At 42.2% G+C, this 27,318-nt stretch overlaps 1 protein-coding gene across 2 annotated transcripts in view; it reads right to left on the reverse strand.

The window, feature by feature from the left end:
- Positions 1-27,318, reverse strand: part of ADAMTS12 (ADAM metallopeptidase with thrombospondin type 1 motif 12) — a 788,736-nt gene that overhangs the window by 724,523 nt on the left and 36,895 nt on the right. For both annotated transcript variants that reach the window (XM_082272461.1, XM_082272462.1), the window contains exon 2: positions 1,486-1,844. In XM_082272461.1, coding sequence (XP_082128587.1) covers positions 1,486-1,844 — 359 coding nt within the window. The remainder of the gene's footprint in view (positions 1-1,485; positions 1,845-27,318) is intronic.

Below are 27,318 nucleotides of genomic sequence, written 5' to 3' on the forward strand. Positions count from 1 at the left end.
GAGTGAGAGGCTTCCAATGGGGAACTGGTGCCCTCTTGTGGTGGCCGGGAATAATGACTTTCCACTGCCTGTTCTCAATGCAATGAGAGGGAAGTTTTTGCAGGCTTTATCTCCCTATCTAGTTACCTTTGCTTAAAGGTAAGTGGACAGGGAGCGTGGTTATTATTATTAATTTATTTTTTAAATTAAAAAAAATAAATAATAATATTTTTTTTCTTTTTTTTTTAAATTATAAAAAAAAATAAAAAAATGTATTTTTCTTTTTTTTTTCAATTATTGTTATTAAAAAAAATTATATATATATATATATATATATATATATATATATAATCTTTTTTTTTTTTCCCTCATCGCCATGCCACAGCCGAAGGCCCCTTTCACACGGGCTGTCTGATCAGGTCCGCCTGTCAGTTTTTCAGGCAGACCTGATCGGACCCTTCATTCTCCTCTATGGAGCAGTAATCTGCCGCCATCTGATCCTGTCCGCCAAAAACAGACGGATGGTTGTTCTATTTTCTATCCATCCCGACCGTGGATCGGATCAGATGGCAGCGGATGGAAAGAGACAGTCTGTTTCCATCCAATTGCGCTATAGAGGAGAGTGGGGTTCTAGTCGTATTTATGTGTAAATTTAGTATCCGTTTTATTAACTAAAGCTTGGTTGTTTAAAAAAAAAAAAAAAACTGGCTCCTAACTTTTTTAGCTGGCTCCTAGATTTCAGGCAAATTTGTCAAGCCCTGGCTAAAAGGATATTGTTGTTCATGGTCACTCATCTGAGAGGCAGATGTTGGTCATTGCTTAGGCAACCCCTACTAACCTCTGGAGCAACCCTAGTTGAGAAAGACTGGACTAGCGTTTCTCTTTCCTTCTAAATAATGTCCTCTGCAGAGCACACATACATTACAGTAATGCCAGATGCATTCTTTGCTCTTACATGGAGTGACCATCTTTGACACCTCTATACATAACTTACAATCACAGTCTCTTGACAATGATTTGTAAACTCATCTGAGATAGTTGCACTGCTCTGTAGGTCTGGCAGCCCTGGACAACTTATAGCTTAGTTCTGTCAGGACACTGGAGTTTGACAGATTGCACGCTGCTGCTCTCAGAGTATGCCAAACAGACCCATCCTCTGGGGCCTTGATCCTTTCTGCCAAAGTCATGTAGTGTTCAGTTGTACCAACAAAGATCCCATCTGACATGTAACCATTGACAAAGTATGTTTGTGCTCATACTAATAACATTCAATTATTTAAAACTGTTATGAATTTAAAGATCTATTTCACCTCAATGCATATAGCTAGAGAGTTGAAGGAGGAGCAGTTGGTGTAAATAGTCTGGGCACAGGTTTACTTTAGAACCCTATTTTCAATGCCCTAGTTACATTGTATGTATTTTCCTTTACGGAAGGGACCAGGGCAGGCACAATATAATCAGGTAAGGCTTCAGATTTTAATAAATACAAAGCTGAATGGTTCTTACCAGACCATTGCATGAGCTGATTGCTGCATATCCATTCCCCGCATCTCGCTGTTGGACTGTTCCAGTAAAGTGACAAAAGACTCCTGATCGAGGGGTAATCCTAATTCCACTATTATTTCCAGTTCTTCTTTCAAGGATATAGTTATCTGCCAAAAATCCTTCACTGACAGACAAGTTAAAAAGTAAATCCTTAGTCCCCTGTAAAATGCGGTAGTGCACCATTACTGACTGCAAATCCCGTTTTCTTCTGTTTAGAGTTTCATGATGAGTCACGGTGTAGGACAAGAAGTTTCCATTTTTGTCCACCTTGACTGGCTCAACCAGTTCATATTCAGGAGGCAGATTCCTGGCTTGGTGTTCTGCAAAAGAAAAAAGTGAATAGGCCATTATGTGACAATTTAGAAAACTATTTTCAGATTTCACTGATAAATACAATGTAAACATTTTTTTCACAATGTATTTTTTTTAACCACTTAACCTCTGGAAGTTCCCCCCCCCCCCTTCATAAGCAGGCCATATATTGCAATATGGCACTGCATTACTTTGACAATTGCAGTCATGCAACATTGTACCCAAATAAAAGTTTTATAATTTTTTTCCTGCAAATAAAGCTTTCTTTTAGTGGTATTTCATCACCACTGCGTTTTATTTTTTGCGCTCTAAACAAAAAAAGTCAGAAAATTTGGAAAAAAAACCACAATATTTTTTTACTTTCTGCTATAAAACATCTCAAAAAAAAAAAAAAAATCAAATTTTTTCATAAAAATAGGCCAATATGTATTCTGTTACATATTTTTGGTAAAAAAAATCTCAAGCAGCGTACATAGATTGGTTTGCGTAAAAATTATAGTGTCTACAAACTATGGTACAGTATATATACTATAATTTTTTTTATACTAGTAATGGCAGCGATCAGCAACTTATAGCAGGACTGCGACACATTAAGGTAAAAAAAATCTACACACCCCAAACATGTGATACAACATAGGAGTAGTTCCCCCAGGGGTTTTTAAGCATCAAGTGACTATAGAAACAAACGTGTTATAAAAATATATTAGTTTATTTTAATAAACGATTCATTAAAAAGTTATTCCACATGGGATTAAAAAATATGAGCTCTGGCGATGTTTAAAAATGACCATCCAATATGACAAAATAGGGTAGAGCAAGAACATTCAATTGTTACAATAGCACTACCAAACAATAGTACCCCAATGTGTTTCGACCCAATATAGTCATGGTCTTCTTCAGGGTGATTGTGTTATCTATGGAATACATTACAATGTTAGAATTACAACATATAAACAATGTAAGGATGTCCATGTGGACATAGTAGGTATATTTACTGCTAATGGATGGAGAAATGTCCTGCTACCAGAGACTTTTGGTCCAGATTATTCCTTGGGTTACCCCAGGGCAAAATTAAAAGGCGGGCTGGCTTGCGGAGGATCATGCTTCAGGTATCCTAAGAGGTGGAAGGGAGGCACACCTGCAAACCCATTCCCTATAATAAGGATATGTGATTCCGTATGAAAGAATGAGAGGAAATAAGTATTGGACGAGGTGGTGCATCTGAGGTGGTCAAGGTCCGTAAAAAAATCAAAAAGGAAAAAGAAAATTGGAAAGTGGAATAAGATGAAATTAAAGAACTATTATTGTAGTGGGTGATAATTGGGAGTGCTAAAGTGATATAGTGGAATGAAGGTGAACATCTATGGCGGCCTCTGCATGGTCCCCCCCCCCCGGCATTCTGGAAGTCATGACCCTGACTACTGTCATCGCTTCCGCCACAATATGCGTGGTTTGGTGACAAGGTGCGCCCACCCTTGATTTCACGCGTGCATGCCAGCTCATCAGGCCCAGAAGGGATCTCCAGACGCCGCCTGCATGGAAGTGCTACCCCTGCCGGCCGAGAAGTGTAATGCAGCCGAAGGGTTCGCATACGGGAGGGAGAGGCGGGATGTGGCCCACATTCCCCCCACTGTGCCGGGAAGGCAGTCCATCCTAGGCTGCCTCTGGAAAATGCAACCACAAGCCGTCCATCAGGGTCCTGTTTGACCTGAACATCTAGGAATGTAATACTGGTTTTGTCATAAGACATTGTAAATTTCAGGTTGCAGTCATTTGTGTTCATTAAATGAAGGCATTCAATAAGAGTGTCATCTGGCCCCTCCAAGATGATGATCGTCAATGTATCTGAACCATATGGATATGTGGCAAATATACTTCACGAGATCCTCATCTGAGAGGAAAGAACGTTCCCACTCCCCCAGGTATACGTTATTGTAGGATGGGGCACAGCATGTCCCCATCGCCACACCCTGCACCTGGGGGTAGTGGGAACCATAAAACATGAAAAAATTGTGGTTGAGGAAGTAATCCAATCCACAGAGGATGAATTCATTCAGGACCCTATCGTGTAGAGGCACCTGTAGTAAAACCCTCTGTACCGCTGCCAAACCTCGGGAATGTGGGATGGAACTGTACCTGGCTTCCACATCAATGGTAACAAGGAAAGAATCTTGCAGGATAGTTAGTTCTTCAATAATACGCAAACAATTAATAGTGTCCTTCACAAAAGAAGTTAATGCCAAAACATGTGGTTGTAAGTAAATATTGATTATTCTACTTAGGTTTTCAGTTAAATTGCCATGGCCGGAGATCATAGGTCGTCCAGTTGGACAAATGGGATTTTTATGAATTTTAGGAAGACTATAAAAAGTTGGGGTGTTTAGTTCTGACAAAATCATATAGTTCCTTAGTGATTGTTCCCCCTGCATACACTTGATCTATAATATTGTAGAATTCTTGATTAAACTTTGCAAAGAGTCTGACAGATATAGGCCTGTACCAATCCTTGTTGTCTAAGATTTTTTGGCACATAGATTTGTAGGCGGAGTTGTTTATTAGGACAAAATTTCCGCCTTTATCAGATGGTTTTATAGCAATAGACGTAATATTTTGTAGTCATTCTAAAGCCTTGTTTTCCTCACTGGATACATTTTGGGGGCCTTTTTGTTTGCATGTGAGTTTGCGAGTGTCTCTAAGAATTTGTTTTAAAAAGATAGTCACACTTGAATTGGTGTTAAGTGGAGTGAATTTGGTTGAGGGATTTTTAAAGATAGCAATCAAATTTTGAGTAGATTTGTCTATGTCTTCGATTTTGTTTTTCCAGATCTAATTGGTCAATCAGTTCATCAGTATTGTTTTCTTCATATAGGAGAGTAAGGTCCCATAGGGCCTTTAACACCCGCATGCTATACTGGGACCAATCTGTGGTGTCAGTGTCTTCATTGGTTTTAGCATATATACATGTTAGCATTAATTTACATTGCGAAAAGTTGTAAATCAGTGACTACTTCAAAGAGCTATGGGGTGGGGAATGCCCTGTCCGGATTCATCATAAAAAGACCAAGGAAAAATCCAAGGAAAATGCTAAGCTCTACTTAAGAACCAGCCTACGACCATCCAAATTGACCTGTTTAACAGTATGCGTTAAAAATGGGGATATAGTCTGCACACATTTGAAAATACATGCGTAAGCTACAGGCCCCGCCATGGCACCCTGTTACCTGTAGTCCTTACCTCTAACTTTTAAGAGGCTTTACAGTGGAAGCACATGCATTCTGGTGGACAGATAGAGGGCAGATGGGTTGGAGGGAGCCCACCCCTCATTAAAGGTACAGGGGCACACTGAACACCCACCATATAGCACTATGACCGCAAAGGGTTCAGTGTGTTGCCTGACCAATATATCATCAGTACAAAAAGTTAGCCACTGCCCCCAGCTATATCTGGGCTTTGCAGCAAGGAGCATTGGAAGCCAACATATGTTAAAAAAAGGCCAAGGAAAAATCAAAAGATACTTACTGACCAATCTGCGACCAAACAAACTGACCTGTCTAACAGCATGCGTTAAAACAGGGGTTTAATCTGCACACATTTGCAAATGCAGAAATATATTTGCACTCAGTACAATGGTTGTGGATCGGGCACGCAGGAGCTCTTATATGGGTAGTAGCACTGTTGATTCAGTGTACACATTTGCAAATACATGTGTAAGCTACAGGCCCCCGCCAAGGTACCCTGTTATCTGTAGTCCCTACCTCTAACTTTTAAGGTGCTCCACACTGGAAGCACATGCATTCTGATAGATTCAGACTAGGATACAAACACACCTGAGCTTATGACACAGTCATAGACGTGTTCATTATTCATAAAGCAATATGCATCACAGGCTGATATCTCACAAGATATCTTTCTCAAGATAGAGTGTCAGCCAATCACTCTGCTTTATGTGAATTAAAGACTACACATTGGTCTCCAAACTGTGGCCTGCGGGTTGGATGTGGCATGTGTTTCCCTTTATCTAGCCCTTGGGTACAATTTCATCCAATTATATCAATGATAGAGCACCATTCCTCCTACAGACACCAATAATGGGGCACTATTCCTTCTACAGACACCAATGATGGGGCACCATTCTTCCCACAGACACCAATGTTGGGACATCATTCCTCCCACAGACACCAGTGACGTGGCATCATTCATCCCACAGACATCAATAATGGGGCACCATTCTTCCCAATGATACCAACAATGGGACATAATTCCTCCTCCTGATACCAACGATGGGGCACCATTCCTCCCAAAAACACCAATGATGCGGTACCATTCCCCCACAGACATTAGCTGTGAGGCACTATTCCTTCCACTGACACCAATGACGGGGCACCATGCCTCCCACTGATATCAACAATAGAGCATTATTACTCCTCCTGATACTAACAATGGGGCACCATTCCTCCCAAAAACACCAATGATGGGCCACCACTCCCCCCACAGACACCAGCTAAGGCATATTTCCTCTCACTGATACCTTTAATGGGGCATTTATTTCTCTCACTAAAACCAAAGATGGGGCACTGTTTACTTCCACTGACACCAGGGTATTTTCTGCTCCCACTGGCCACAGTCTCTCACCGCTAAAGCTTGAAGGACAATAAACTGGCCCTTTATTAAGAAAGTTTAGAGTTCCTTGACTAGACTTTCACTATACCAAGGTGTACTAATAAAAAATGTTTATTTCCTTATGGATAAAAAGATTGGCTGAACATAATGACAAATCGTTTGGCAAGTAAAACAGATCACATACTGTAAGTATTTTATTGGTCTACTTACCTGTCTGCCTACAGGCCATTACATGGAAAATATATGAATTTCTTTAAATTAACTGGCTATTTCCGGAAAAATTGAAAGTACATATTCTTCCCTTAGAAATAAGTACGAGTTATGTACTGGTTCATCCAAGAGGCTCTCAAACTGAATAGAGAGTTCATACATGATATTTACAGCAGGCAATCAATCTTCAGTGGGTTCATATATAGCAGGGCCTTAGTAATACATTTAACAATTACCTGCCTGGAGTTTATCTGTATGCTTTGAAGGCTACTTCTATCCATTAGGCAGGGTATGATACAAAAAAGAACGTTACACAGCTTCAAGCACACATACTAGGGATTACTTTTAAAGCAAGCGCTATAGGTAATCACATATAAACTGATTACTTCAATTTTATTTGAGCAATCGCACTTTCACTATAGCAGCTGCATATCACATATATATTTTTTTTTTTTACATCAGTATTTATTTAGAAACTTTAGGTTTCTCCATTTGGCGCGGGAATATACTTTGTATATTTTATCTCTCGCACATACTAGGGAAATCAAATTGTCAGGAACAAAATGTGACCTGCTGTAGCGCTGATATTGAAAATAGACGTTTACGTTTATTCATTCTTCGACAAAGAACTTTCATTGGTTCCCTTTGCTCTGTTAAATATGTGATTGAAAGTTTGTTATATCTGTTAAGTAAATGCAACAATCTAGCCACTGATCCAATGCGCTCCTAACATTGTTATATAGTTTCATAGATACAGCGTTAGTAAACCGCACTTTTTTGTTTTTTAAACCCTGCAAGACAATGGCATAATGTGCTAGTATGCATTGCACCACTGATAGGGCTTTCATCTTCACTCAGTCTTCCTTCCAGGTTCAAGTGCTCCGACCCTCTGATTGGCCAAGCCATGATGACATCTCAGCACAGGTATGCTGTCCCTTCAGAGCGCATTTGCGTCAGTGTTGTCACTGGCTGCATGCAGTGTGAAAATCTCCTAAACAGTGCAAGTTTAGGGGCTATTCACTGTACCTCCAGGTAAGCCTTTGTATAGCTTTACCTGTAGGTACAAGTAAAAAAAAAGGACTTTACTACCACTTTAATCTGGTCTAAAAATTACACAAGTCTATCCAGTTCAACCACCACAGAAAACCACATACGTAGAATACCTCCATATGTACTATCATTTACCCACAGTTGATCCAGATAAGCAGGCTCCCCTATTGGACACAGTGGGGACACTCCCTCAGCCCAGATGAATCACACATAGACACATGCAACAGGCCTGACTAGAAATCCTGCTCCCCTGTTAAGCAGATAGAGCAACTAGGTTTTACCTACTGCTCTCCTGATAAGCAGGCAGAGCAAACTATACTCCCTACCTAGCACCTATCTAGGAGGATGCTACATCTATATATTTAAAGCAAGTAAATATAATAAACCTTCCTATCTATTTACTAATGCTAGCAGCAAAAGGATTAATAATAGTATTTGTTGATTGAGTTTAGTTCTGCTTTCTGTCACCTCTATAGCTATAGCGCATAGCGCCCAAGGGTTCCTTGATTTCGATGGACTGACCCTGATTTCGATGGACTGTCCCTGATTTCGATGGACTGTCCCTGATTTGGAACAAAGTCCCTCTGTCCCCTTTTCCTCCTAATTTGCATGTGGGTGTGTCCTTTGTCTACAAACTTTTGCTAATAGGTATCCCTCATTCCCATCTCAACAAGTTGGGAGGTATGGCTATAGGCTTTTGTATGCATCTTCAAGGTTTACAGCAGAGGCTCTGCAAGCTTCTTCCTATTATTTTAATGGAAGCAGAATCTTTGCAACCTGCTGGCCAACAGTAAGTACACAATGGGTATTTCTAAACTGTTAAAACCTGACTAAAACCTGAGTTTAATTGTGAGCTATAGGAATCTTTGAGAATGAAATACTCCACAGTACAAGCAGCTACAGAGGTCAGGAATGGCTGGTTTAAAGCCCTGTTACCGCTTCCTAGGAAAATTAGAACATTTTAAAGTGATTCTATAGCCTTCTTTTATTTTTTATTTAAAATAAAAAAGAGGTTTATACTTACCTGCTACGTGCAACAGTATTGCACAGAGCGGCCCCTGCGCTGTTTGCTCCTCCTCCCGCACATACTATGGGGCAGGAGTGCGGGTGCACTTCCGAGCCTTATCTTGTGCGTCCATAGACACACAGAGCATGGCTCGGCTCCGCTTCTGCTCCCTGATCCCTTCTGATAGGGTTTGACTGACTGTAGTAGGAACCAATGGTTACCACTGCTACCTGTGTCACCCGTGAGACTAAAAAGAGAGAAAGAGAAAGCTGCAGCCAGGCATAGCGCTGGTTTTGGAGAGGAGTCAGGTAAGTGTTTAGGGAGCTCGAGGGGGCACAACAATTGCACAATTGCACCCCTGCACTTTGGGGTCTGAGGGCACGCACACATGCTGTTGGCGACCCGCTCCCGCTGAGACTGGACACAGCGGGAGCCAATCAGCGACCCGCCAATTGTTCAAGGCACAGGCAGAACAGCGATCTGCCTACGTAAACAAGGCAGATCGCCATTCTGTGACAAGGGAAGGCAGTGATCTTGTGTTTCTGCTAACAGGAACATGGATCTCTGCCTTCCCACAGTACAAGCACCTTCCCCACACAGTTAGCAAGCACTCCCTAAGTACACATTTAAACCTTGATCGCCCCTGATGTTAACCCCCTTCCCTGCCAGTGTCATTAATACCGTTTTTTTTGTTTTTTTTTGTTGTTTTTAGCACTGATCACTGTAATGCTTTCACTGTTTCCAAAAAAAGCATCAGAGTCTGATTTGTCTGCCGCAATATCTCAGTCCCACTAAAAGTTGCTGAATGCCGCCATTACTAATAAAAAAAAAAAAATAAATACAAATTTCTCTAAATATATCCCATAGTTTGTAGACGCTATAACATTTGCGCAAATCAATCAATAAATGCTTAGTGGGATTTTTTTTACAAAAAAATATGTAGCAGAATACATATTGACCTAAATTGATAAGGAAATTTGATTTGATTTTTTTTACATTTTTTATTGGATGTGTTTTATAGCAGGAAGTAAAAAAATATTTTTTTTTTTTTTTCAAAATTTTCGCTTTTTTGTTTATAGCGCAAAAAATAAAAACTGCAGAAGTGATCAAATACCACCAAAAGAAAGCTATATTTGTGGGGGAAAAGGAAATTTTATTTGGGTACAGTCTTGCACGACCGCGCAATTTTCAGTAAAGTAATGCAGTGCCAGTCAAAGTCAGTTGGCCAATCGGGAGAGACAGGGGGCGGGGCCGAAAGGCAGCTTCATGTCTGAATGGATACACAGAGCTGCAACTCGGCTTGGATGCCCCCATAGCAAGCTGTTTGCTGTGTGGGCACTTAGCAGGAGGGAGGGGCCAGGAGCAGCGAAGAAGGAAGAAGTGTGGCTGCCCTGTGCAAAACCAACTGCACAGAGGAGATAAGCATAACACGTTTGTTATTTTTTTTTTAAAAACGAGACTATACAATCACTTGAAGCTATTAATGTACATAGTCTGGGCACAGGTACACTTTAAAGAAGGCCTTCACCCATTAAATTAGGTTTCTCTTGTTTTCTCCCCTCCCTTCTCTTACAAAATTGCAGATAGTTTGGTTATAATAGGTTTAGACTTTCTCAAAAAATAGTTTGGATTAAAATATTGTTTTAAACAGCAGCGTATAAAATGGTAATATTGCATCTCCAAATTAAATTTATCCAAAATCCAAGTTTCTGTGGAAACAGTATGAAGCAATACAGGAGGAGAGCTATTTATACAGTCCGTACATTCCAAACACTCATTGATTTCAGTGCTGTCATCTGAGTGCAAGGAAGTTATTTTAGTATGTCTGTTATGTCTGTGTTTTTGTTTTATTCGTAATAAAACAAAGATACAATGTTTATTTCTGAATAATCTATGAACAACAGGTAAAGCTAGACTCTAGCCCACATGTGTCCAACCCCATGGCCATGGACCGAATGTGGCCCACCAGGCTATTTCATGTGGTCCTTGCACCTCTCCTGCACCCGTGGCACCCCACTGATCTCTATCCCCACCTTGTCTCAGCATTCAGCAGGTTCTGGCAGCTGATTCCAGCTCTCTTCTGGTCCTCCTCCAGACCGTGGTTCACAACAGCAGAGAGGAGGACAGAACTCCTCTGTCAGATCCTGTGCTTCTCCGTGCAGCCACAACACCCCCTCATCTCCGCCTCCTCTTGGTCTCCACATTCAGCAGATTCTGGCAGCTGATTTCAGCCCTCATCTGGTCCTTCTCCAGACCCTGCACTTTCTTTCACAGTCCCGCTTCCTGCTTTTTTCCAGCAGCAGCACAAGGTAGGGGGGGGGGTGTACTGTGATGTAAGGGAGGGTGAGGGACTCCTGACTTCTGATGGTGGGGGGGCTCCTGATGTCTGATGTAAGAGGGGGTGCTCTGGACACTTGACTTCTGATTGCGGGGGGGCTCTTGATGTCTGATGTAGGAGGGGGGTGCTCTGGACTCTTGACTTCTGATGGTGGGGGGGGGGGGGCTCTTGGTGTCTGATGTAGGAGGGGGGTGCTCTGGAGTCTTGAATTATGATGGTGGGGGGAGGGGGGCTCTTGATGTCTGATGTAGGAGGGGGGTGCTCGGGACATCTAGTTTTACAGATACAACTGGCCCTTTCAGGGCAACCAGAATGCCAATGTAGCCTGCAATGAAATTGAGTTTGACACCCCTGCTCTAGCCACTTATTCAGTATTTCACAGTTGTACAGGCTCTTCTCATGTACTGAAATTACTTACTCTGATTTCACTGTACACTGTGAGCTTCTCACAGTGTGCATTAAAAGCTGCAGCAAGTCAGACAGAGCCCGCCTTATTTCCTAGCTGTGGGACATCATCAAGTCCTATCCTTCCCTGGATTTTAGTTCTTTCAATGACAGAGGTTTAGCATCACATGTGGGCGCTACAGAGGGCAGTCTGCATGCAAATACAGTCTTCATAGGTGTGCTCTTTCAGACTGACAACTACCTATTTTAATATTTACAGAACTCCTCCCAAGAACCAACCTATTGCTTGCATTGGCATAAAGGACTCTCTAGAAGAGTACCAAGATCGGATGCAGTCATGGTTTTAGGTAGCTGCAGTCCCCTCCCACCAACTATGATCTGCCAACAGTGCACAGAGAAGCATGGAGACCCAGTGATGATATCACTGGGTCTAAAATAAGGCATGTCATGAATACAGAAAGGTTTTATGTAAAATGTAACTGATATGTTGATGAGAAGGTGAAAGGAACCAGGGAAAGCCAAAACTAAAAAGAATAAACTTCAGCTTGAAAAAGGTGTAGTGCTACCCCTACAGGAGCTGTTTGGTAGATTGCGTTCTCTGTTCTTTTGCCTCAACTCTGAACAAACTCAGCCCCTCTGACACACCAGGTTAAGTGAATGGATACTGCACTTTTACTGGAAGCACATAAATATATATATAGATACCCTGCCTACAACTAAGGTTCCGTATCAAAAAGCAAACATCAGACTGGTTAGTGGTAAATAAAATAATCAAGTTCTTTGCAGCTAAATTAGAATAAACCTGGTATACCACAAAATCAGCAACAATTAATGACATTAGAAAACTAGAACAGCAATGATAAACAAAACTGCAATAACTTCTCTGTAAGCAGAAGGCTATTTTCACTCTATATGAATAGCAGTAATGAAATATAAAACTCCCTAAAGAGGTACGTCCTACTTTGGAAAATGGGCAAAGTTATTGTAAAGCAGCTATCTGAGTGAGCAGTCTTTAGCCTTAGTTCATTAGCTGGGGCCCAGTCTTTATGGTGGTACACATGAGTAAAGTTCCAGTAAAGTCTGCATGCAGTATCTAATGCTGCTTGTTAGATGGCCAGTCCCTGTTTGAAAGCCAATGGAAACCAATTTCCACTTTGCAAAAAGCAGGGGCCTGGCACATGAAAGGCCTTCTAAAGTCCAGAAGATAGAAATGTAAGGGCCCTTCTGAGACACATGTTGTGGCCATGGTTTTAGTTGAGTAAATGGGACTGTTATATTTTTTTACTGAACTCATTGGAAGGGTAAAAGAGAAATTATGATTTTTTATTTTTTTTAAGAATAAGACTTACCTAGGTGAATGCAGCATCCCTGAAACGAAACCCCCCCCCCCCTGCCTGCTCTAAGACTGAGAACTGAGTGATCAAACACCACTGATTGGTGGTGACTCTCAGGCACCGCTGTCTGCTCTGCCCCCCCTTCAAGTTTATTGAAGCGGTGGGCTGTGGAGGGGGCTGGATTGGCTGGCCCAGGCTCTCAGAGGCTGCGCCAGGTGCCAGACCAGGGTTCTGGGAAGATCACGACCAGGTTTGTGACGTCAGCTGAGAGTGGACTTCAGCTCGCTGTCTGCTGAAAACGGGTCACAGGAGTGCAGAAGAAACTGCACTCCTGTGATCCACAGAAGTACAGCCAAACAAGCTTTGGCTGTAATTCTTCTTTAAAGGTGGGTGGAAGTTAACATGCAGCCTGGACATCAGCTTCAACATAGAGGACCTACAGTGCATGCTCCTGTGTGCTTACACATCACACGCACATTTTGCATCTCATAGGCAGGGCTAAAATTAGGATTTTAAACCTTAAATGCCTTATTGGCCATTTATCAGTATGCAACTCCTACTCCCAAATCAAATATGTATTGACGAAAAGGGTGCATCTAGGTAAGTTGATTGTGTCTGGATTTGCCTGAACTATATAAACATGTTTATTTATGTATCTTGAGAGGTGTGCAAATTGGCAAATCAGACCTTGTAGATTAAATCGGACCGTGCACGCTGCTTGATTAGTAAGGGCCCCTTCCCCTAAATACCCCTGAATAAAAAAAAAAAAAAAATGAAATAGGAGGGGAGTTAATTTTTTTTCATTTTTAACACTGACATTAAAGCCTCCCTGCAATGTTATCCATACACTCCTCTAATCATTTCAGATGAATTTAATATTTATTTACTCTCCCTGCAGATGTGAAAGAGGGATCCTGTCAAGAGGCTGCAGTCCTGCATAAAAACATTGCAAAATCCCTGCCTAATACGTCTCAATGTAAAATTTTCATGAAACACAACTTAAAATGTAAGTAGCATGGACTTTCTGACCTTAGCAAAAACATCTTTAGTCTACTGAATGATTTTACTTCGGTCTTCGGGGCAATGCGAGTATAATTACAACCCTAATAAAATTAAAGTGAAGATGTGCATCTAGTAGCAGATAACCAGTGACAATAATAAATCTAATTATCCTGCAGCGATGGAAAATTCATGTACTACACTGAATAAACTAGATTATTCTTTTACACACAAATAGTCTCTTGCTCCTATAGTAAATAAAATATGTCTTGCTACTGTAACTCATGATGTCCATATGATGAGAAAGCCAAGGTTATCCTGACTTATAATTCTTTTCCCACACATCTGTTTATTGTAGTGGTAACGCATAAGGAGAGATCGATGGCAGGTCTGTTTCTCCTGTTCTACCTATTGTCCTGGTATCTCCACTGTTCCTGTATCAATACCAAGTGGATACCAGTACAACAACCCCTTATACATTATATTAGCCATTCTTAACCAGGGTTGAGGAATCCCACAGTTCTCAAGAGAATGCAAGGGGTTTCTTGAGCTATGATTGTTTGAACTCCCATTTGAAGGTTTCTTTAGAGTTCCATTTGGCAGAATCAGCGGCATGACACCAATGATCTTTTTTTTTTCCAATCATTTTTATTGAAAAGTTTTTTTTTATGTTGGTAAAACAAAACACAAAAACAATGGCTGCCATTCCTCATGTATAGGGAGCCCAGAAGACAACAACTTTAATGCAATTGTTTTACGCGCTATAAATTGCAGCCTGTTAACAGGTATTAGAACATCATTTTTTTCCCATTAACCACCATTGTAAGGAGCATTTTACCCACTGTCTCCAGAATAATTGTTTTTAGTAGAGATTCTCTGTGACTTGAAAATGATTTCTCCAAGGGAAAAAAGGTTGCGAAAGGCCATTCCATTCCAAAACCATGTACAATAACTGCTCTTATTCTGGGTGTACACCATATGATGCCCTCCCAGAATGCCCCAGGGGCTTTACGATCTGTCATCTGCTGTGTCCACCAGACACAGCAGATCACAGATTAGTGTAAGGAGCCACTGCCACTACCATATGATCGCTGTCACTAATCCCAGCATATCACATGGCACTTGTACACAATTAGTGGCTTCCATTTATAGCCATTTATTGTGTACTATTGTGTTACTTGCTGTGATTGTTCACCGGGATCATATGGAACAGAGAGAGCCAATCACAGAAAATCTGTACAATGTTATTAGCTTTGGCAAAAACAACACCAACAATTTATATATATATATATATATATATATATATATATATATATATATATATAGTTTCTATATAGTATATATATAGTTCAGCATGCTTCAATAGCATTACGATCATCAACCAAATATTGTTGCGCTCACGCTATGTAAATGTATTAGTGCCAAAAATCACCCAGTGCTTTCAGTGCTATTAACTCCCCTTTGTCTCATCTACTCTTACGAAACTTAAAAATTTTAGCTGACATATCACATATTCTTTATCTGTACTTTTCCAATCAAAGTTCACAACATTCCATAAATAATAATGCTCGCATTTTAAGAAAAAAATTAGTGCATAAAGAAAGCAACAACATTGCATGTATTCAACCTCCACAGCTCCCTGCATTCCCACAAGAATTAGCCGGACTATATGCCCACTGTTGTAAGGGCTGTATAAGCACGCTTAGTATAATCCCATAACTACCCCAATCTCTTGTCTCCAAAATTCCTCAAGAATATAGTAAGTAATACCATGCAAAATTAATTCAAAAACAGATCATAGCACAGCATATAAATCTCCAAAACATTTATTGTATATCAATATGTTTACATGCATAAAAAAAAAAACATATAAAGCCCAAATTCATTATGGCCAATGGGGTACTTCTGGTTCTGGGTCACGTCTGATGTCACTCCCTGACTAGTTTAATTTAATTGACTTTCTTGACCCATAACTGATAGGGTCATTAGATTTGGTGAGCGTTCATAAGACCCTACAGACTTTGATCTTGGGTTGATATATTTTAGCCCTGGTTTTGGATTTGAATTAGGAGTGAACAGAGCTTTTCCAGCTGCTTAGGTGAAATATATAAATTGAAAAACATTTCTTCTCTGTGCGCTGATATATACATTATTGGTTGGTGTGTGCAATTGTTTGTGCTGAGTAGGCCAGAGCCTGGTTGGGGCCTAACTCAGAATTCTCAAGCCGCTCTGAAGGTCCTCGCACTCCCTTGGAAAGTGGAGAAGTATGGCAGAGTCTGGAGTCCTGTTGCTGGAGGAGACCTATATCCTAACCCTCCCGCCCTGTGGGTCAGAACAATAAAACTTGAAAACTAGACAAAAGTGACTGGCGCCTATAATTGTGGTGACCATCTCCACTGTGTCCATGGATCCACCCCAGGGTATTGCTAGCCCTCTCCCTGAGTTGGAGGCATGTTTTTCCTTCCCACAGCCAGGAGGGGCGCTGCAACTGTATATGCTTACATATTATTATAAAAGGCAGGGGGATATATTTAAATTGAAAAACATTTCTTCTCTGTGCGCTGATATATACATTGTTAATTGGTGTGTGCAATTGTTTGTGCTGAGTAGGCCAGAGCCTGGTTGGGGCCAGGATTCAGAGTTCTCAAGCTGCCGTGTCTGTGGACTTCCATCCTCTAGGTGGAAAGCTAGAGGATGGAGGTCCTACTGGAGAGAGTATGGTGTTCATCCTGAAGATCCTGGCACTCCTTTGGAAAGTGGAGAAGTATGGCGGAGTCTGGAGTCCTGTTGCTGGAGGAAACATATATCCTAACTCTCCCTCTCTGTGACTTGGAACAAAAAACTTAAAAAATAGACAAAAGTGACTGGCGCCCATAATGGTGATTATCTCCACTGTGGCCATGGATCCACCTGGGGTAATAATAGCCATCTCCTTGTGTTGGAGGCATGTTTTCCCTGCCTCAGGCTAGAGGGGCGCTTCAACTGTATATGCTTCCATCTGGATATCAAAGGCAGTCTTTCCCTGGTAGCCCTCCCACAGCAGCCTAAAAATGTATGGCGGTGTTGGAATGATAATTTTTAACAGTGACCTGTGTACCAGTTATATAATGTTAAACGGTCTCATTTATTTTAAATGCTCCCATTTGGAAGAAGTATTCTGTGGGAGTTTTGGATAGGAACTCAGCAGTGTTCTGTACTTAATCGCTGCCAAAGCTTTTACCTAATTTTGTATTCATAGTAATAAGCAAATCTAACATAACGCAATATAGAAGTACAGTTTGAAGGATTTTAAGTGAAAAGCAGAAAATTATTTGGCAGACTTTCCTTTGTTGGAGTGGATTACGGAAGACACAAATAAATCAATCCATATTACTGAGAGCCCGGAGACCGTTCTTTAGAAAACTGCTCATTTCTCTCAATAACAAACATGGATTGGTGTATTTCATGTTCTGCGGAGCTTTGTAGCGCAGGTAACAGGGGAACTAGAAAAATACAAGAGCAGATGACAGAAACACTGGGAAACCACACATCGACTTCTGTAGATTATTTCACCATTGTGAGACTGGGAAGTAGAGATACGGAGGAGGACATATTGACATTAGCCTTAAAAATTCTGCAGACATATTCATAATAACTACAAGGAATTCTTCATTTTCAGAGGTTTGCAAAGCACAATCCAAACAAGAAGAAAAACATTTTTCATTTATAATTGGCTTTAGCCAACTGGGCAAATATATGATACAGGAGGGAGGAGAGCTTTCTTGCTTGTTCTGTAAGGCATATTTAAAACTTAGTGTAGCACCCTCCTAGGTAGGTGCTAGTGAGAATCTATAATTTTGAGCCCTGTCTGCTTACCAGAGGGGCTGCAGGTAAATCTATATTGTTCTCTGCCTACCAGAGAGCAGGATCTGTTAGAAAGGTCTGCTCAATGTGCTCAGTATGCAATTCATTGTTTATAGAGAAGTGTTTCACACTGGCCCAATAGGGAAGTATGTTGTACAATGGGAGGAAACCTGACAAATAGATGCATAGGCTGTGATACAGTCCTGGTGATTGGCAGTGGGCAGGTCGCCTCAGTGCATTTGGAGATACTTTTTTAAAAGCCAGGAGCACATGTGCTGCAGGGTCTTTGGCTGGAGAGCAGAGTTCCGGAGGGAGGGGGGCGGCTGCCTCGTCCTCTGTAGCAGTGGCATGCGGACGCAGGAGGTCATCCTGAGGGCCTGAGGAATGGATGAGAGGAGCTGAACCCAGAGGTCCAGGAGAGCTGACTGAGGGGGAGACACTGGAGACCCTGGGACCGCAGTATCGTGAGTACAGGGACTCGTGTCAAGGGGACTGACCGGGGGGGGGCACCCCACATGTAGGATAGTCAGCGGATGGGTGTCAGCAGTGAAAGGAAAGGGGATGCTAGTGAGGGTGTCCTGAAGATAATTGCTAGTTAACAAAGTCATCTTTTCAAGAGGAAAGAGACTTAACCCAAAATCACTCATAGTGGCAAGGTGATTCAACAGCCTGGCTGTACCCGAAGATAGGAGTCCTCAACCATTGTGCATAGTTAATTTGGAGTATCCCACTATTCCCTTCCCCTATCCCTAATTTATAATAAACACAAAACAACAAAAATACCCCTGGACTGATTATTGAAGCGAGTCAAGGAAGGAGAAAGTAAGTACTTGAAACTGTCCTTTTTGTATGCTGGTAATTCAGGGGGACCCAAAAATGTGAAATCTGGCAGTCTTTATGGGGGCAGTGCTACATTAGTTTACCAATTTGACCTTGGAGCGTGGGAGGAAACCTATGCAGGCACAGGGAGAACATGAACTCCAGGCAGGTTGTGCCATGGTTGGGATTTAAACCAATGATCCTAGTGCTGCCAGGTGGGAGTGCTAACCATTTAGACACTGTTGAAATATTCTGTGCTCTGCCCCCCATACTCCACAACAGTAATTTTCTGGTGCTGCGGGGGTTAATAAGAACAGCCGGACCTGTCCTAGGCACTTGTCAAGAATGCAAAATATGCCCACCTGTTCTGCTCCCCTCCTCCATTCATAGAAGCTGTATCATAGCTTCCATAAATGAAAAGCACTCTGAGTGCAGGAGGTGGTCCTTTCATTCACCTGCCTGTCTCCTATTCATAGAGGGTTCTTTATTGATGGAAGCTATAGTACAATGGGAAAGGCGAAGGTGATAGGTGGTGTTTTGGGGGAATCTTCCCAGCTGTGTCATTGAATTCTGACAGCGGGGTGACTCAAGTGGAAATTGTTTAACAGGGCGGTTGTACAGAAATTGATCAGTAAATCGGCTTCTGTTCAACCACAGTACCCATACATGGATTGAAATTAGGCTGCTCCCTGCTGAACCGTTTGACTTTCGATCTATGTATGGGCAGCTTAAATATTCAAGTGAGGGCAAATTACTCTGGTGACCATTGTCAGTCTCTCCAAAGTTGGGGAATTTTCCTCTACCTTTGGAGAGATTGCCTCACTTCCTGTTGTAATGTATTTCTAGTTCAGGAAGTGAAAGAAAATCCCCCTAGTGGGAAATCAGTTTTGTCTGTTTTTGCATACATTCACAAGCAAAAAATCATACAAAAATAAAGTAGTATTAAAGTTCTATCCATAGCTGCAGGGCAAGGACAGTGTAAGTACCTCTACACCCCCAGGGCCTATAAGGGAGAAGTTCTTGGCAAGTCTTCAGGGGACAGTTTATTGCTTACCCAATCCCTTGCCTTAGGATCAGAACTAGTAGCCAGACGGGCTGGTATCCTTTTATTAAGGGGGCAAGAGCTCCTATAAAGTGAGGCTTTGCTGAAAAATCCACTCAGGGGGACACCAAACACCTAGGAGGGGATCACTCTGCTAAAGACTGTCACTTTTCCGGAGGGAATGCAGTCAAGTGTCTGTCGATTGCAGCGTGCCAGAGAAGGAAATTGTCCTGATTTTTTGTTCTTTGAGTCAAGTTGGGCATCCCATAACCCATTTTACCCTATCCAGATTGAAATCCCTAATAAATACTAAAAACCAAGCCCATGGACTGTTTCTCGTGTCTGGACGCAAGTTGAAAAATGTTGCCTGGCTGTGCAGACTGTAGGGGGACCCAAAACTCAGCAGCTCCTTAGGGGGTAGCGCTACACTAAAATTTGGCAGTTTCAGTGAACCAGGAGATGGGAAACATGGCTCAGGCATATCCGTTGACTGCTAAGCCTGGCCACCATGAGCGAGGAGTTAGAACCCTTGAAGGGTTGAAACCTTTTTGAGTTTTTTTTTTTTAATGCTGTTTGTGTCCCTGCTGGGTATTTTACCCTCTCTGTCTGTCTTGATAACCATTATGACTGAAACAAAATAATGCGTGATCCAAAATGTTGGACTTCAGTATAGAGCTGGCCACAGATAAGTCAGTTTTTTGTTTTGTTTTTTCGCTCAACCGGAGGGTTGAATAAAAAAAGCTGGCTCTATTTCCTCATCCACACTTTTGAGGTGTTTTGGGGGAATCTTCCCAGCTGTGTCATTGAATTCTGACAGCGGGGTGACTCAAGTGGAAATTGTTTAACAGGGCGGTTGTACAGAAATTGATCAGTAAATCGGCTTCTGTTCAACCACAGTACCCATACATGGATTGAAATTAGGCTGCTCCCTGCTGAACCGTTTGACTTTCGATCTATGTATGGGCAGCTTAAATATTCAAGTGAGGGCAAATTACTCTGGTGACCATTGTCAGTCTCTCCAAAGTTGGGGAATTTTCCTCTACCTTTGGAGAGATTGCCTCACTTCCTGTTGTAATGTATTTCTAGTTCAGGAAGTGAAAGAAAATCCCCCTAGTGGGAAATCAGTTTTGTCTGTTTTTGCATACATTCACAAGCAAAAAATCATACAAAAATAAAGTAGTATTAAAGCCTCACTTTTTTGGAACAGAGTATATAAGTAGTGTTGAGCGAACACGGACTGTATTATTCGTGTTCGTACCGAATAATTGGATTTTTTGTACCCGAACACGGACACGGACACTTTACTGTATGTTCGGGTAAAAATCCGTGTTCGGTCGTTTTATTTCCGGGTTTTGCATGCTTTGGCGCTCTTTTCATGGCGGGCTTTCAACAGCCAATCAACAATCGTTTAACTGGTGTGCCTTAAGCCATCCCAGCCATGCCTGCAAATGTCTCAGTAGCTGTGATTGGCCGTCTGAAGCATGTGACCAAGTCTTTATAAGTTCGAGGCAGCCGCAGCGGCGTCATTATGCTGCTTAGATTCAGGGACAGAGCACACATCAACGTGCTGGCTGCTGATTAGGGAAAGATAGGCAGGAAAAAACCATTTGTGTCCGGATAGAATTGAGGGACAGGTCGGAGTGTTTAGGCAGGGCGAGTTGTAGGCATTTTAGGGATAGAGTCTGCTGAATTATAGGGTCAGTGTCTTCTACAAACTACAATCGATATTGCTGTGTGGGGGGTGGGGTCTGCACTCAATCCTGATCTACGATCTCTTCTCAATCCTGTTAGGGACAGAGTCTGCTGAATTTTAGGGAAACTGTGTTCTACAAACTACAATCGATATTGCTGTGTGGTGTGGGATTGGAGATAGGCAGGTGTCAGTGATCCACATCCATTTTTCTGTGTGTGAGCTGCAGTGAACACAATCTTTTTGGGCTGCAGTGAACACAATCTTTTTGGGCTGCAGTGAACACAATCTTTTTGGGCTGCAGTGAACACAATCTTTTTGGGCTGCAGTGAACACAATCTTTTTGGGGTGCAGTGAACAAAATCTTTTTGGGGTGCAGTGAACACAATCCTTTTTGGTGTGCAGTGAACACAATCTTTGTGGGGTGCAGTGAACAAAATCCTTTGTGGGGTGCAGTGAACACAATCTTTTTGGGGTGCAGTGAACAAAATCCTTTTTGGGGTGCAGTGAACAACATCCTTTTTGGGGTGCAGTGAACACAATCTTTTTGGGGTGCAGTGAACAAAATCCTTTGTGGGGTGCAGTGAACACAATCTTTTTGGGGTGCAGTGAACACAATCTTTTTGGGGTGGAGTGAACAACATCCTTTTTGGGGTGCAGTGAACAAAATCCTTTTTGGGGTGCAGTGAACAAAATCATTTTTGGGGTGCAGTGAACACAATCTTTTTGGGGTGCAGTGAACACAATCTTTGTGGGGTGCAGTGAACACAATCTTTTTGGGGTGGAGTGAACAACATCCTTTTTGGGGTGCAGTGAACAACATCCTTTTTGGGGTGCAGTGAACACAATCTTTTTGGGGTGCAGTGAACACAATCTTTGTGGGGTACAGTGAACAGAATCTTTGTGGGGTGCAGTGAACACAATCTTTGGGGGGTACAGTGAACACAATCTTTGTGAGGTGCAGTGAACACAATCTTTGTGGGGTGCAGTGAACACAATCATTGTGGGGTGCAGTGAACTCAATCTTTGTGGGGTACAGTGAACACAATCTCATACTTCTGAAGGTTTGAGGGTGCTGCCTGTTCCATACTCCCCCTACTCCTCATCTAGCCTTTTAGGGGTACAAACAATAGTAATTGGGGCCTAGTGTGGTTGTGTACGTGTGATATACATACACTTTTTTGGGATCATATTTTCTATTCCGCTATTTAATCAAAAACCTTTGGGGATCAGTTAAATTGGGGGATAGTCTGTGTTGGTACGTGTGAGAGAGATCCACCTTTCCAAGTTGTTGGGGTTCATCTCATACTTCTGAAGGTTTGAGGGTGCTGCCTGTTCCATACTCCCCCTACTCCTAGCCTTTTAGGGGTACAAACAATAGTAATTGGGGCCTAGTGTGGTTGTGTACGTGTGATATACATACACTTTTTTGGGATCATATTTTCTATTCCGCTATTTAATCAAAAACCTTTGGGGATCAGTTAAATTGGGGGATAGTCTGTGTTGGTACGTGTGAGAGAGATCCACCTTTCCAAGTTGTTGGGGTTCATCTCATACTTCTGAAGGTTTGAGGGTGCTGCCTGTTCCATACTCCCCCTACTCCTAGCCTTTTAGGGGTACAAACAATAGTAATTGGGGCCTAGTGTGGTTGTGTACGTGTGATATACATACACTTTTTTGGGATCATATTTTCTATTCCGCTATTTAATCAAAAACCTTTGGGGATCAGTTAAATTGGGGGATAGTCTGTGTTGGTACGTGTGAGAGAGATCCACCTTTCCAAGTTGTTGGGGTTCATCTCATACTTCTGAAGGTTTGAGGGTGCTGCCTGTTCCATACTCCCCCTACTCCTAGCCTTTTAGGGGTACAAACAATAGTAATTGGGGCCTAGTGTGGTTGTGTACGTGTGATATACATACACTTTTTTGGGATCATATTTTCTATTCCGCTATTTAATCAAAAACCTTTGGGGATCAGTTAAATTGGGGGATAGTCTGTGTTGGTACGTGTGAGAGAGATCCACCTTTCCAAGTTGTTGGGGTTCATCTCATACTTCTGAAGGTTTGAGGGTGCTGCCTGTTCCATACTCCCCCTACTCCTAGCCTTTTAGGGGTACAAACAATAGTAATTGGGGCCTAGTGTGGTTGTGTACGTGTGATATACATACACTTTTTTGGGATCATATTTTCTATTCCGCTATTTAATCAAAAACCTTTGGGGATCAGTTAAATTGGGGGATAGTCTGTGTTGGTACGTGTGAGAGAGATCCACCTTTCCAAGTTGTTGGGGTTCATCTCATACTTCTGAAGGTTTGAGGGTGCTGCCTGTTCCATACTCCCCCTACTCCTAGCCTTTTAGGGGTACAAACAATAGTAATTGGGGCCTAGTGTGGTTGTGTACGTGTGATATACATACACTTTTTTGGGATCATATTTTCTATTCCGCTATTTAATCAAAAACCTTTGGGGATCAGTTAAATTGGGGGATAGTCTGTGTTGGTACGTGTGAGAGAGATCCACCTTTCCAAGTTGTTGGGGTTCATCTCATACTTCTGAAGGTTTGAGGGTGCTGCCTGTTCCATACTCCCCCTACTCCTAGCCTTTTAGGGGTACAAACAATAGTAATTGGGGCCTAGTGTGGTTGTGTACGTGTGATATACATACACTTTTTTGGGATCATATTTTCTATTCCGCTATTTAATCAAAAACCTTTGGGGATCAGTTAAATTGGGGGATAGTCTGTGTTGGTACGTGTGAGAGAGATCCACCTTTCCAAGTTGTTGGGGTTCATCTCATACTTCTGAAGGTTTGAGGGTGCTGCCTGTTCCATACTCCCCCTACTCCTAGCCTTTTAGGGGTACAAACAATAGTAATTGGGGCCTAGTGTGGTTGTGTACGTGTGATATACATACACTTTTTTGGGATCATATTTTCTATTCCGCTATTTAATCAAAAACCTTTGGGGATCAGTTAAATTGGGGGATAGTCTGTGTTGGTACGTGTGAGAGAGATCCACCTTTCCAAGTTGTTGGGGTTCATCTCATACTTCTGAAGGTTTGAGGGTGCTGCCTGTTCCATACTCCCCCTACTCCTAGCCTTTTAGGGGTACAAACAATAGTAATTGGGGCCTAGTGTGGTTGTGTACGTGTGATATACATACACTTTTTTGGGATCATATTTTCTATTCCGCTATTTAATCAAAAACCTTTGGGGATCAGTTAAATTGGGGGATAGTCTGTGTTGGTACGTGTGAGAGAGATCCACCTTTCCAAGTTGTTGGGGTTCATCTCATACTTCTGAAGGTTTGAGGGTGCTGCCTGTTCCATACTCCCCCTACTCCTAGCCTTTTAGGGGTACAAACAATAGTAATTGGGGCCTAGTGTGGTTGTGTACGTGTGATATACATACACTTTTTTGGGATCATATTTTCTATTCCGCTATTTAATCAAAAACCTTTGGGGATCAGTTAAATTGGGGGATAGTCTGTGTTGGTACGTGTGAGAGAGATCCACCTTTCCAAGTTGTTGGGGTTCATCTCATACTTCTGAAGGTTTGAGGGTGCTGCCTGTTCCATACTCCCCCTACTCCTAGCCTTTTAGGGGTACAAACAATAGTAATTGGGGCCTAGTGTGGTTGTGTACGTGTGATATACATACACTTTTTTGGGATCATATTTTCTATTCCGCTATTTAATCAAAAACCTTTGGGGATCAGTTAAATTGGGGGATAGTCTGTGTTGGTACGTGTGAGAGAGATCCACCTTTCCAAGTTGTTGGGGTTCATCTCATACTTCTGAAGGTTTGAGGGTGCTGCCTGTTCCATACTCCCCCTACTCCTAGCCTTTTAGGGGTACAAACAATAGTAATTGGGGCCTAGTGTGGTTGTGTACGTGTGATATACATACACTTTTTTGGGATCATATTTTCTATTCCGCTATTTAATCAAAAACCTTTGGGGATCAGTTAAATTGGGGGATAGTCTGTGTTGGTACGTGTGAGAGAGATCCACCTTTCCAAGTTGTTGGGGTTCATCTCATACTTCTGAAGGTTTGAGGGTGCTGCCTGTTCCATACTCCCCCTACTCCTAGCCTTTTAGGGGTACAAACAATAGTAATTGGGGCCTAGTGTGGTTGTATACGTGTGATATACATACACTTTTTTGGGATCATATTTTCTATTCCGCTATTTAATCAAAAACCTTTGGGGATCAGTTAAATTGGGGGATAGTCTGTGTTGGTACGTGTGAGAGAGATCCACCTTTCCAAGTTGTTGGGGTTCATCTCATACTTCTGAAGGTTTGAGGGTGCTGCCTGTTCCATACTCCCCCTACTCCTAGCCTTTTAGGGGTACAAACAATAGTAATTGGGGCCTAGTGTGGTTGTGTACGTGTGATATACATACACTTTTTTGGGATCATATTTTCTATTCCGCTATTTAATCAAAAACCTTTGGGGATCAGTTAAATTGGGGGATAGTCTGTGTTGGTACGTGTGAGAGAGATCCACCTTTCCAAGTTGTTGGGGTTCATCTCATACTTCTGAAGGTTTGAGGGTGCTGCCTGTTCCATACTCCCCCTACTCCTAGCCTTTTAGGGGTACAAACAATAGTAATTGGGGCCTAGTGTGGTTGTGTACGTGTGATATACATACACTTTTTTGGGATCATATTTTCTATTCCGCTATTTAATCAAAAACCTTTGGGGATCAGTTAAATTGGGGGATAGTCTGTGTTGGTACGTGTGAGAGAGATCCACCTTTCCAAGTTGTTGGGGTTCATCTCATACTTCTGAAGGTTTGAGGGTGCTGCCTGTTCCATACTCCCCCTACTCCTAGCCTTTTAGGGGTACAAACAATAGTAATTGGGGCCTAGTGTGGTTGTGTACGTGTGATATACATACACTTTTTTGGGATCATATTTTCTATTCCGCTATTTAATGAAAAACCTTTGGGGATCAGTTAAATTGGGGGATAGTCTGTGTTGGTACGTGTGAGAGAGATCCACCTTTCCAAGTTGTTGGGGTTCATCTCATACTTCTGAAGGTTTGAGGGTGCTGCCTGTTCCATACTCCCCCTACTCCTAGCCTTTTAGGGGTACAAACAATAGTAATTGGGGCCTAGTGTGGTTGTGTACGTGTGATATACATACACTTTTTTGGGATCATATTTTCTATTCCGCTATTTAATCAAAAACCTTTGGGGATCAGTTAAATTGGGGGATAGTCTGTGTTGGTACGTGTGAGAGAGATCCACCTTTCCAAGTTGTTGGGGTTCATCTCATACTTCTGAAGGTTTGAGGGTGCTGCCTGTTCCATACTCCCCCTACTCCTCATCTAGCCTTTTAGGGGTACAAACAATAGTAATTGGGGCCTAGTGTGGTTGTGTACGTGCGAGATACATACACTTTTTTTGATCATATTTCCTATTCCGCTATTCAATAAAAACCTTTGAGGATCAATTGAATTGCGGGATAGTCTGTGTCGGTACGTGTGAGAGAGATCCACCTTTCCAAGTTGTTGGGGTTCATCTCATACTTCTGAAGGTTTGAGGGTGCTGCCTGTTCCATACTCCCCCTACTCCTCATCTAGCCTTTTAGGGGTACAAACAATAGTAATTGGGGCCTAGTGTGGTTGTGTACGTGTGATATACATACACTTTTTTTGGATCATATTTTCTATTCCGCTATTCAATAAAAACCTTTCTAGGGCAAGATCTTAAATTACAGAAATATGAGGAGACCGTCAAATAAGGGCCGTGGCCTGGGTCGTGGTGCTGCTGGTAGAGCTCCTGTTGCAAGGAGAGGACATGGTCGATCTGTGCCAGCTACACGCACAAGTGAAACACCTTCCTCAAGTGTGAGTAGGCGACAGAACCTGCATCAGTATTTGGTAGGGCATCAAACGCCCCTAGAAGTGATGAGGCCAGAACAAGTTGAGGCGATAGTAGATTGGTTTGCTGCTGACAGTGCCTCCAGTTCCTTCACATTGTCTCCCACCCAGTCTACTGCAGAAAGGTCAGAGTTGGCACCTGCAGCCAATGTCCAACCGTCTTTCACCTCACCCCCTTGCAAATCAGGCCAGCAGTCTGAGCCCCAAGCCATACAGCAGTCTCTTATTCTTTTTGAGGACTCTG

Source organism: Pelophylax lessonae (genome assembly GCF_965119305.1).
Source record: "Pelophylax lessonae genome assembly, chromosome: 1".
NCBI lineage: Eukaryota > Metazoa > Chordata > Amphibia > Anura > Ranidae > Pelophylax > Pelophylax lessonae.